The sequence below is a fragment of the Charadrius vociferus genome, unplaced genomic scaffold (assembly GCF_000708025.1).
Source record: "Charadrius vociferus isolate BGI_N301 unplaced genomic scaffold, ASM70802v2 scaffold65, whole genome shotgun sequence".
Classification (NCBI taxonomy): Eukaryota; Metazoa; Chordata; class Aves; order Charadriiformes; family Charadriidae; genus Charadrius; species Charadrius vociferus.
Window position 1 is genome coordinate 506,360 of NW_009649293.1, and position 11,398 is coordinate 517,757.

The 11,398-nt window shown below is 38.1% G+C and overlaps 1 protein-coding gene across 1 annotated transcript in view; it reads left to right on the forward strand.

Moving 5' to 3' along the window:
• CBLN2 (cerebellin 2 precursor) overlaps nucleotides 1-3,313 on the forward strand; it is a 3,635-nt gene extending 322 nt beyond the window's left edge. Inside the window, exons 2-3 of the mRNA XM_009889074.1 lie at nucleotides 1,323-1,442; nucleotides 1,736-3,313. Coding sequence (XP_009887376.1) covers nucleotides 1,323-1,442; nucleotides 1,736-1,933 — 318 coding nt within the window. The 3' untranslated portion in view covers nucleotides 1,934-3,313. The remainder of the gene's footprint in view (nucleotides 1-1,322; nucleotides 1,443-1,735) is intronic.
• The last annotated feature ends 8,085 nt before the right edge of the window (nucleotides 3,314-11,398 follow it).

Sequence of the window (11,398 nt, forward strand, 5' to 3'; positions counted from 1 at the left end):
CTGTACAAGATCTCATAAAGTCAGATCAGTAGAGGGAGAAAAAAATAAAAAAAAAGAGGAGCTTGCTTCATGTATAACGTATTTTAGACGCTTTACCCCACAATGCTCAGTTCTCAGGAGTTTGAAGGCGTTCGTCCGTCCCTCGGTGCTCCCACAATAACGGATTCTTTTTTTCCCCCCTTTCTTGGAAACAATAGGGTTTGGCTATTTGGGAGGAAAGGCTCGGGTTTGGGGTTGGGTTTTTTTTTTTTGCTGTTTTTCTTTCTTTGTTTTCGGTTTTGTTTCCTCCTGCTTTGTATTTATTCTCCATTAAGACAGCGGTTGTAGCCGGCAGAGCTGAGCGCGGCCGGGCCGCCCCCGGGGCGGGCGCGGCAGAGCAGCCGGACCGGGGTTGCCCGCTCTCTCCGCCCGGGATCGCCACGGGCCCGCGAGTCTTTCTCCCCTCATTCCCCGTGCCTTTGGAGCCAAGTCAGGCTGCCGGTCGGTGGAACCTGGAAAAGGGGGAGAGTGGGTGAGCCGAGGCCGTGTCCCTGTCAAATCGGCAGGATGCGGTCGCCGCTTCCGAGCGAGGGAGCTTTGCACACCTGCTGCAGGGCTCAGGGTTTCTCTCTCTCTCTTTTTTTTTTTTTTTTTCTCTTTGTTTTAAAAGACATTGAAATATACGACAAATTAAGATTGTTGTCAAGGAGGAGGAGCAGGCCCACCACGGTCGCCTGAGGAGGGTGCGGGCCAGGCAGCACAGCCCTCCAGAGAGACAGAGAGGCGTTAGCTGGCAGATGTTGCTGGTACTGAGCATCATCTCTCCTCCTTCGCCCCTCTCTGCAGTACAGTTTTAGTTCTATACCTTATTAAACTCGAGGACAGGTCTGATTTCAGTAGCGGTAGCTAAAAAAAACATACATTTGCATTGTGAGTTGATAAGTTCAGGGGCTATTTTCCTCGCTTCTTTCCCTTTCCTCCTTTCCTTCCATCCGCCTCCTCCTTCCTCACCCCGCTGTTTCTGCCACCTTTGCTTTATTGACAGTGCAGTGTGGACATTTTTACTTCATCTAACAGGCTCTGGAGATCATTTTTGCGTAACTAAATCGTTTTATGAACTGTGACGCTTTTTAAATACCACTGTGACTTGGCTCCTTTTCCCTGCAGTGCACTTTTAATTGTGCTGCAAATGCCATTTTGAGTAGGCTTTATATCGGTCATGGATCTCATGTCAGATTTTCACTGGTGCTTTTCTAAGGTGGGGTCTGATTTCTCTCTTTCTCTCTTTCTCTCCCCTTTTTTTTTTGGTTTTGTTTTGTTTTGTTTGTTTGTTTACTTTCCAGGTATTAGTTAATATTGGCAACCATTTTGATCTTGCTTCCAGTATATTTGTAGCACCAAGAAAAGGGATATATAGTTTCAGTTTCCACGTGGTCAAGGTCTATAACAGACAAACCATCCAGGTGGGTTGTGATCTAAAGAAGCTGCTGTCTTTCTTTTTTTTTTTTTATTTTTTCCAAATGCTCATTTCTGGACACTAAGGTGCATTTATTTACAAAACCAGCAAGTGAGAACAAGACTGTAGGTTATTGTAGTTAAAGGGGTCTGTACGCATGACAAATCATGCATTGCCTTCGCTTAATTCAACCCTTTCTCTAACCTGCACAAAAGTTTAGTAACGTGCACAGGGAAAAAAAAAAAAAAAGTCATTGAGAGTATTGAGAAAACTCAGATTCTCTCTCTTTGCACTTTTTAGGTAAGTTTAATGCAAAACGGCTACCCAGTGATTTCAGCTTTTGCAGGGGATCAGGACGTCACCAGAGAAGCAGCCAGCAATGGGGTCTTGCTCCACATGGAAAGAGAAGACAAAGTGCATCTCAAACTGGAAAGGGGTAACCTCATGGGAGGGTGGAAATATTCAACCTTTTCCGGCTTCTTAGTCTTTCCTCTATAAAACAAGGCCAAATAGGAGACGGATCCATGAGCTGGAGCAAGGATTCAATCGTTAACAACACCCTGAACTTGGCTGCACATGACAGTATTTCCAGTCACCCCGTCAGACTGTCTCAGTAGAAGAATGATAACCTTCTAAACTCCAACATTTGCTTTGAATATTGACAATTCCTCGGGAACCTGCGCCTCTAATTAGTTTTAGACGACAGTGATCTTTAGGAGAAATGAAATTATCGACCTGAGCAATTTGTACCTGTGATTGTAAAGTCAATTTCGGATTTTATTGTTGGGATCATTGACTTTCTTATTCTTTTTTTTTTCCCTCTCTTTCATTTTTTCCTCTTTTTCTTTCTCTTGTTGTTGTTCCAATGAGACAAATAACTCGGACCACACAATCACTTTGTCAAAGGCTCGCTCCAGAGCCAGAAGAATGAAGTGTTCAGCCCAGTGAGGTGTTCTTTCCATGCTTTATTTCTTTGTGTTGTATAGCCTTAAGGAAAAAAAACAAAAAAAAAAAGAAAAAAAAAGAAAAAAAAAAAGAATGGCTTCAGTTTCAGTCCTGTATTTTTCTGGGGGAGGGGGATTCTGGACATTACTGTGTCAAGAAGTGCTTTATCCAGTGAAGCAAAATTTGCACGATTGGAACCTTATTTGTTTTGTGTTGTTCGTGGTTTTCATCAACTTTTTATTTTTCCTGATTTTTGTTTGTGTGTGCTAAAAATGTAAGCTAGATTGATCAATAAGACAAAACAAAGCACATATATACCCTGTAGCTCTAAGTAAAGCTAACCAGTGAACAATTCTGTCTGCACTTTCCAGCTGATCTTTATAGACCTATTTAGAGAGAGAGAAAGAGCGAGAGAGCTACATGATCCTTCAATTACAATCTGGAAACTGGTAAAGGAACTGACATTTCTGAATTGTCTTGACATTTCTAGAAGCAACAATGGAGGCTTTGAATATCTTCTCTGACCATACCCTAAAATATATCCTTTCTTTGCATTACCGAACATATTTCGGGTGCTTTTATCTGATATTTATTTGTTGTATTTGTCCACTAATGCTTGAGTACACATTGTGGGAGCACGGAGAGATGACAGAGCAAACTCTTCCTCTTCCAAATTAAATAAAACCATCTCTACTTGACCTGTCCGTGGCAAGTATCAGAGGGGTTGCCACTAGCCTCTTTGACAGCCTTTGGGAGAGGGGGCCTCAGAGGATCCGCAAATGCACCAGAAGTTGCACGGGTGCCGTGCATTTATTAGCCATGTGTGCTCTTCCCAATACAAATGGCCTCAGAGTTCTGGGGGTGGACTGACATCGGTATTGGAGGTTAGGAAAAATTATTACTCCAATCGACAAGAGGTAAAATATCAGGCCAACATCAATTGCATCGTTTTGCCTCATTCTCAATAAACAGATCTTGTTTCTTCTTTTTTTTATTATTTTTTATGAAGGTTGGTGTATGAGATGGTGTGTTGAGGAAAATCTTGCTTGAGGAGATGCGGGAGGAATGTTTATATTATTTTAAATTATTTTTGACTTCATTAATTTAATTTGAAATTTTTCATCTTGCTATTAATCCCACAAGGGTGGATGTGCATAAGAATTTACTTTTGTCAAATTTACTCCTCTGCCACAAACAAATATAATGCAAAGGCATTTGCAGCAAATCGGTGGTAGCTATGTTGTATTTCAAAATTACGGTGGACATGTCATTTTCATTGTAAATTTATCATTAAAGGGACAAAATCAATTAAAGTCATATATTCTTTAAAAAAAACCCAATATCTGCGTTGCTTATGATACCTCAGATGACTAAAATATAGGCCAATAGAATATTTTCATGTATTTTCACCATTGATGCTGCTTGTTTGCTTTTGCGTCTCACTTTGCTGGTTGCTGAATGAATGGGTTTCAGGTTTTGTTTTTTAATCGGCTGCATTTTCTAGTTCGCCCTTGTGCATTGACATGACTGCAATGTTTCTAGTTGCAAAATATCACAGGGTTATGTTTAAATACATGAAATAAAACCTGAGTCAGCAGCAACCTTTTTCTATTAAAATACAAAAATAGTTATGAAAACAATTGTCTTAATGGTAGATATTGTAAAACTACTTTTAAATCTAAGTTTTCGTGTTTAAAACTTGATCATGTCTTTCAAGAAAACAGACACCGAGATGGGTTCAAGATCCCAAGTTTTCTGTTTCTATTATGTTTCCTCAGTCTTATTTTGAAATTCTGCCTACCATAAACACTTTCAGTTGTCCCATTTATCTCAGTTCATCTGACTTGAATAAGTCAATGACATCTTAGTTCTGGCTCTCTCCTAAGCCAAATGAAGCCAATGACAAGGTTTTCCTTGAACGTGTTCTTGGAGTTTTCTTAAGCCACTGAAGCTACAGAATCTGAATATCCCACTTCATGCATTCAAGTTCAGTAATTTTGTCCATGCTTATTTATAAGCCTAAATGTGTGTATAAGATAAGAAATCTTCTGAATTTAAAGGTCTCTAATATACTGCCTCCCTCCCTCTTCTTGGTTGTCCTTCATGGTGAGCTATAGAGTTAGGACTGTTATATAAATAGTTAAATTAAATGGAAAATGGACACTAAATTCTTATTGTTCACTAATTACAACTATGGTGCTTTTTTTCTTTTTTTAAAATGTTCTTTGCAATATTTATTCCCTTTCCCCTTTCATTTAATTTTTTATCTGAGCTTGATAAGGTGCAATCTACTTGTCACTGGAAACAGTAGATATTTTGATATACATATAAGGTGTGGATACCATGATGTATCTTATTTTAGAGGGGGAAAATGTATGACAGCGTCACTGTAGAATGCAACAAGAAATATTATGAGACCACTTAAAGGACTCTCCCTGCACATTAAGAGTAGGCTTATCTAAAGTAATTTATATAAACAAATTGATTAGGTAACGTTCAGAGTTGGTGCAAATATAATGTTGAAGGGCGCCGTGATGGTTAATAAGTATAAAACACACATGGTAGGGAGGCAGGCAAATGGCACAATAATGGCTCTGGTTCCCATGGGAGCAATTCCTTCCAACAACTTTCAAACTTTCTCATAAGCTGTTGTGCAACAAAATCTTAAGCTCTTCCTGTGAAACACTGTCTGTCTGACTGTTTCCCTTCCAGGGAACAATCTTCACACGGGTGCTTTGTGGAACCACTGTTTTAGTGTTTCTTCAGCGCACTTTTGGCAGGGTAGAAACTGGGACCTGTATTAGGAATGATAAAAACTCATTGTATACTTTGTTGCCTTCCTCTAGGTTTTTGAGTTTTATATCCATAGTTTGAACACGGTCTTGCAAAAGACTACGTGCTCTTAACTCCCCCTGAGTCAGTGGTTGTGATGGATGTGCAGTGTCTCTCATTACTGGTCAGCATCTTGCAAGCTGGATCTGTTTATTTCAGGTGGGAGGAGGAAAGAGAGAGAGAGACATGAAACTAGTAAGTTGTTTAGAAGTTACATTATGTTTGTTGGCTATGACTTTTTTAACTTTGAAAAAGAACATTTTGTTTTTATTGACCAAATTCGTATCTTGGACAATCTGTCAAAGTAGAACATAGGCTAAAAGGGCTTGTTTACTGATGGAGTTATTCAGAAATTGCCGGAAGTGGTTTCATGTCCTCGTAATGTGACATTCATTTCTGGAATAGGCAGGATCACAGGTATCATTGTTTAAAAATAGCTGCTATAATTAATAGTCTGCTTCAATCCAGGATAACTTTCTAGTGTTAACAAGCACTCAAAAATCAGTGTCATTAATATTCTTGATAGCTTTCATGGGTAATGACTTGTCAGCTGAAGTTCATTAAGCAGTTATACATAACTAAAGAAAAACTATTGATTCACCTGTTTGTTTTTATTGTTGAAAGGCCAAGGAATGTCTTTGAGGCAATGCATAGTTTCGAGATTTGGAATCACACACTGTCTTGAACAGTTGTTCCAGAATCATGTTTGATAAAATGAGTCATGCCCATTTTTAGTCATGGTGGTTAAATAATAATGATTCATTGTAAAATACCCATTTTCTTAATGGAGCAGATTCTTTTATTTGACTTCATCAGTCAGAATGCTCAAAACAGAGCTTTATGATTCGTGGCCACATTAACAGGTTATAAACTTCTGAGAATTATTGATACCCATCGTGACTGTAGCTAGACACAGACTAGGTGCCTGGGCAGATGATAGGCAAACCTTTTGATCAGCAGCTTATATAATCAAGTGTCAGCAAAGCTGAAGTGCTCCATAGTAAAATAAATATATTGTTGTTTCAACGAAGAGGCTAATCCTGCTTGTTTTACTTATTCCAGTAAAGTCTGTTCCTCTATAGGGAAGCTTATGAACAAGATCAATAGTATTTAGCCTGAATTGTAGGGTTTGGATTTTGGTCATGATCTTCTCTCACATTTACTTTAAAAATCAGTGACAATAATCAGTGCAAACCCTTAGCTAACACAATAATGATTCTTCAGTTTAAATGCATTTTGACACTAATCATAATTCTGATAATGTAATCAAAATCCTACAAATAAAATTCAAATGCATGTTTTAAGTCCATTCTCAAACCAGTAATGTTTACAGTCATATCTGACATTATAATGATCTTTTTTCTTATTAGCCATTATGAATAAAATCCAAAGACCACTAATTGTATGTTATACTATTTTAGTGTAATAATGAAAACACACTTCACGTACCGAATACATCTAACATACCTCATTTCTTCCTAAGTAATATACATTAAAATATTTTGTGTATCTCCTCTGCTATTAGTCAGCAAAATAAAGGTGCCTAACTTGCTGGGTCTTTGCAGATCACATACCATAGATAATATAAATGACGGCCTAGCAAGACGTGGAGAAACAAATAATGAGTAGTATTATGAATTCTGCATTAAAAAAAAAAAAAAAAATATCTGCATCAACTGAAATTCAGGTCATATTGACAAATGCTCCAAAACTCAGGAAATATTAAAGTTAAGTTTTTAAATGAATGTTATTGACTGATACTTCTTCCATTGTAATAATGAAGTGTTATTTTTACTATGGGAATCTAAAAAAGAATTTAAATTATTTTGTGAGATCAGCTGTATTAAAAGACTTGTTCAAGAGTATTGATATGATGACTCAACAGAAACATAAGCTAATCAATTAGTAATTAGTAGTTATTATGTAACATTCTCATTACACCTGATCTATTTCCATTAATTGAAACCGTTTCTTTGAAATGGTTTGATTTTTTTATGTGTGAATATAGACGCAAGTGCATACAAGTGTATATATATACATGTGCACGTAAATCATCCATTTTTAGCTAGGAATGGATGGACAGAGAGCTGACTTTTTTGTATATAGTTTGGCCTTCCTTTGTCCAAAGCATTACCCCAACAAATTAATTGCTGCTTTATTTATTGTAATTCTAAACCTAAACCTGATTATCTTTGCTTACATCGAAAAGTAGACAGAGTAATAGCAAATGGCAGTGTACATTTCAGTGCTGAGAGCTGCCACGGTTTAGGTAATACTAAAGTAAAGTGAAGCATAGAGTTATTAATAAAAGACTTTCAGTGCCTCAAGTTCTGTGAAAAGCTTTTGTGGTGAGTGAACCTATAGAGCTGTGTGGAAATCGCTTCAAAACATCTACAGGGACCTTCAGTTTGTCCTGTTGACACTGGATGGGAAACCTGTGATACATATTATAACTGAAAGAGAAAATATGTTCCTATGCTTGGTTATTTAGCAAAAGTAATCCATATATACTGACTTAATTTTGGTTGTGTAACTGTTTTGTGTACAGAGATGCATTATTTTGTCACAGATCAGAATTAAGAATACAGTGACTTCAGTGGACAAATGATAAAGAGTTTTCTGACTTTGTTCACTAAGAGAAAAAACCTAGCACAGAAATTATGTTGCTCCTACAGGCTTTTGTGCCAGAGAAAAGTATGCAAGAAATTATTTAAAAAAAAAATCTTTTAAGTTCTCTTAATTTATTGTTACCAACAGCAGAATTTTCTCACCCCTGTTTGTAATAGTATGACTGGGAGTATTTTAGGATGGAGTTTAAATGGATATAGCTAGACTCTGTAAGAGCTGGCTTCTTCCCTATCCTAACATTTCTGGAGAGCTATGTTCTCATTAGACTTTATAATCTCTCTAGATACAACTGTCCCTTAATTCTGACTGTCTAGTAAAACTGGTCGTCCCTAATTACTTCATCTGGGTAGGGAAACCATCCTTTTTTCTTCTTTGCAATGGTTTCTGTTGTTTTCTTATACTACATGGGCTGTGCTAAAACTATCCAGTAAAGAGATTCACACTGCACTTGCCTCTCTAAGACACTTTAATTTCTCTTCTCCTGCCCTCTCTTACCTCATTCTTATTTGAAAGGCTCCTAATGTTGATTTTTTTTAAGAGTATTTTTTAAAATAATGCTTTTCCATTCAGCTTCTCATTCACAACCGTGTGAAACATTGTTCATGCAAAATGATGACAGCTTTAGCTGGCTTCTCACAATTTATCTTATCCCTCAGTTCTGCAGCCAGAACTCTCAGATAGGAGAACCCAGTCTAGTGAAGAAAAAAATAGAAATCTAGATAAATTAAAAAAAAAATAATGGAAAATTGGTCTGTATACCAATTGTAAATGTTTTCATCCCATTCAGTCTTTTCTCTCAGTAAGCATGATTTGCACAACCAAGGACTTGGCACCTCCCTGATTTCTTAAATCCATTTAAAATATTCATATGAACAGGGATACTGGTAGTCTCCCCTTTTTCTTTTACAGCCTGTTTAGAAACTACAGACCCTCTCGCATAGGTTTTAGGGCACTGGACAAAAGTGAGAAATCAGATTTTCAAGTACCTGAGTGATCTTTTAACATGAGCACCTTGTGAGAAAGAGAGAACAGTCTGCAAGAATCAGAGTGGAAGGGAAGAAACCCTCTTAACAAATAGAAAGGTTGCTAACTATTCTTTGCACATATACCAACCTCAAAAGCATATGGGTACACCTACGCATGTACATGTGTGAACCATGGCTATAAGTGACAAACACTGGTATGTCAAACACTTTCCCAAAGTTCTAACCAATGCAGTTAACAAAATTAGATGCAGATGGGTATGCAATTTAGGTGGGATTAAACATGCACATGTCATTAGTGATTGTACTGAACTGTTTATAAGGACAGTGGTTCAGTACAGTTATATTACATAGTGTATTCCACTGAAGCATGGAATGATGCACTATGTATCAAATATCTAAGCTATTCCTGAGGAAACTTTACAAAATTATCTTTACAGAGCTACGAGAGTCAGAGATCAGAGTGCAGCTAACACATTTCAGACCAGCGGACACGTTATGAAAATTGAGATAAACATTTTGGTATTTTTCTTTTCCCCTCAGTCAAGAAGTATCTTACCTCGTGAAAACAAAAATGGAGCGCACGTGCACTATATAGCATGATCTAATTTTTAATGGGAGTAAAAAGAGCCTCCATGTCCAGATCCTCTCTAAGGGGTTTGCCTCTCAAATGCTTTTTACCTGTGCACTATGGTTTTTCAGAGCTTCATAGGTTATGTCTGAACTAAATGATTAAAGGTTGTTTTGCAAGTGTACTTTAGCATGTTAAACCCATATGCAGAAGGCTTTCTTACCACACTACTGATTCTCAGATTTACTGTAAATAAGGCTTAAAGTGTCTACATCACGCTTTGAAAGAGCCAGGCTCAGGTTATCTGTTGGATATGGGCTGTACTTTATCCATGCCGAAGGCAGCCAGGTGAAGTGAAAGACAACTTCAGGCAACATTTAATTGGCATGGCAAAGTACAGGCTCAGTATCCCAAGAGTACTCTGGTGCTGAACGAAAAATTGCAGATCAGTGTGTGCTTTCGTGTAAACAGTATACATGGTGAATAAATCTGGACTGGAAAAGGAGTTCCCAGCTATATATAACTGCCCAATAATATAGATTTAGTGACCTATTAAAAAAATCTGCACAGGCTCTTGGGCATCTTACCATCTTGATGTTTCTCTACTCAACTTACTCTCCAGTGTCACTGACTTTCCTGTACTGGGAAACAAAAACTGGACAAGATACTCCAGATGTGGACACAAGTGCCAAATACAGAGGACCTTGATCTGCTGGTTACACTCTTGCTAATACATCCAACTATGCAATAAACCTTTATTACTGCAAGGCTGCACTGCTGACTGATATTCAACTTGTTATCCCAGGATCTCAACTTTTTTTTCTGCAAAACTTCATTCTATCCAGTCCGCCCCAGACAATAGTATGGCATGTCAATATTTCACCCCAGGTTTAGGACTTCATGAGTTTCTGTCATCCCTGTCTGTCAAAGTCCCACTGAACAACAGCCCTATCATTTAGCATATCAATTTCTTCCTCTAAATTTGGTTTCATCCACAGACTTGCTGAGGGTGCATTTTGCTCTGTCATCCAAGTAGCTAATGAAGATATTAAATGGTGGCAGCCCTATTACTCACCTGTGAGGAAAGCCTCTAGTAACCATCTAGCAAACGGATTTCAAACTGCTACTCATTACCCTTTGAGCCTCCTGATTCAACCAGTTTTCCATTCATCTTGTAGTTTATGCATCTAGTCCATATTTCTTTAGCCTGGCTAGAAAAATACAAAGGGAGACCATGCCAAAAGTCATTATAAAGTCAAGGCAAACAGCATCCCCTGTCTGCCAAGTCAGTCATCAAAGAGGGAAATCAGGCTGGTCAGGCACGATTTTCCCTTTGTAAATCCATTGTGGTTGTTCCCATTCACTTTCTTGTCATTCATGTGCCTATGAATGGCTTCCATATGCAAAATTTCTCTATAATCTTCCAGGATACTGAAGCGAGGCTGACCAGCCTCTAACGTCCCAGATCCTCTTTTCACTGTTCCTGAAGAGTGATATGTCACTTTCCATTCTCTAGTCACTAGGGACTGCTCCTGGTCACCCAGTTTTTGAAAGGTGACTTTGGCCAAGCTCCCTCATCAACACCAGATGTATCTCATGTGGTCTCATGAAATGCTGTATAACCAATTTATTTGCTCAGTTGACCCTTAACGAATCCTTCCCTACTATAGGCATTACCTCAGTCTCCCAGACTCTTCTGCACAGAGACCTAGAAAACTGAAGGGCATACCTTATCAGTAAAGACCTTGGCAAAAAAAGATTTGAACATCCCTTCCATATCCTCATCACAAGATCCCCAAGTCTTCCTGTCAATATACTTACAGAGGTCTTTATTTTTCCTGTTCACATTCCTTGCCAATTTCAGTTGCAGTAGAATTTTAGCTTTCCTAATTCCATGCCCAATCAATATTTTTAATCTTCTTCCTGATTGTAAGGCTTATTTCAGTCATCTAAAGAAGGCTGCATCTTATTTTGCCTCTTGATGAGGAGGGCTGTAGCAGAAAC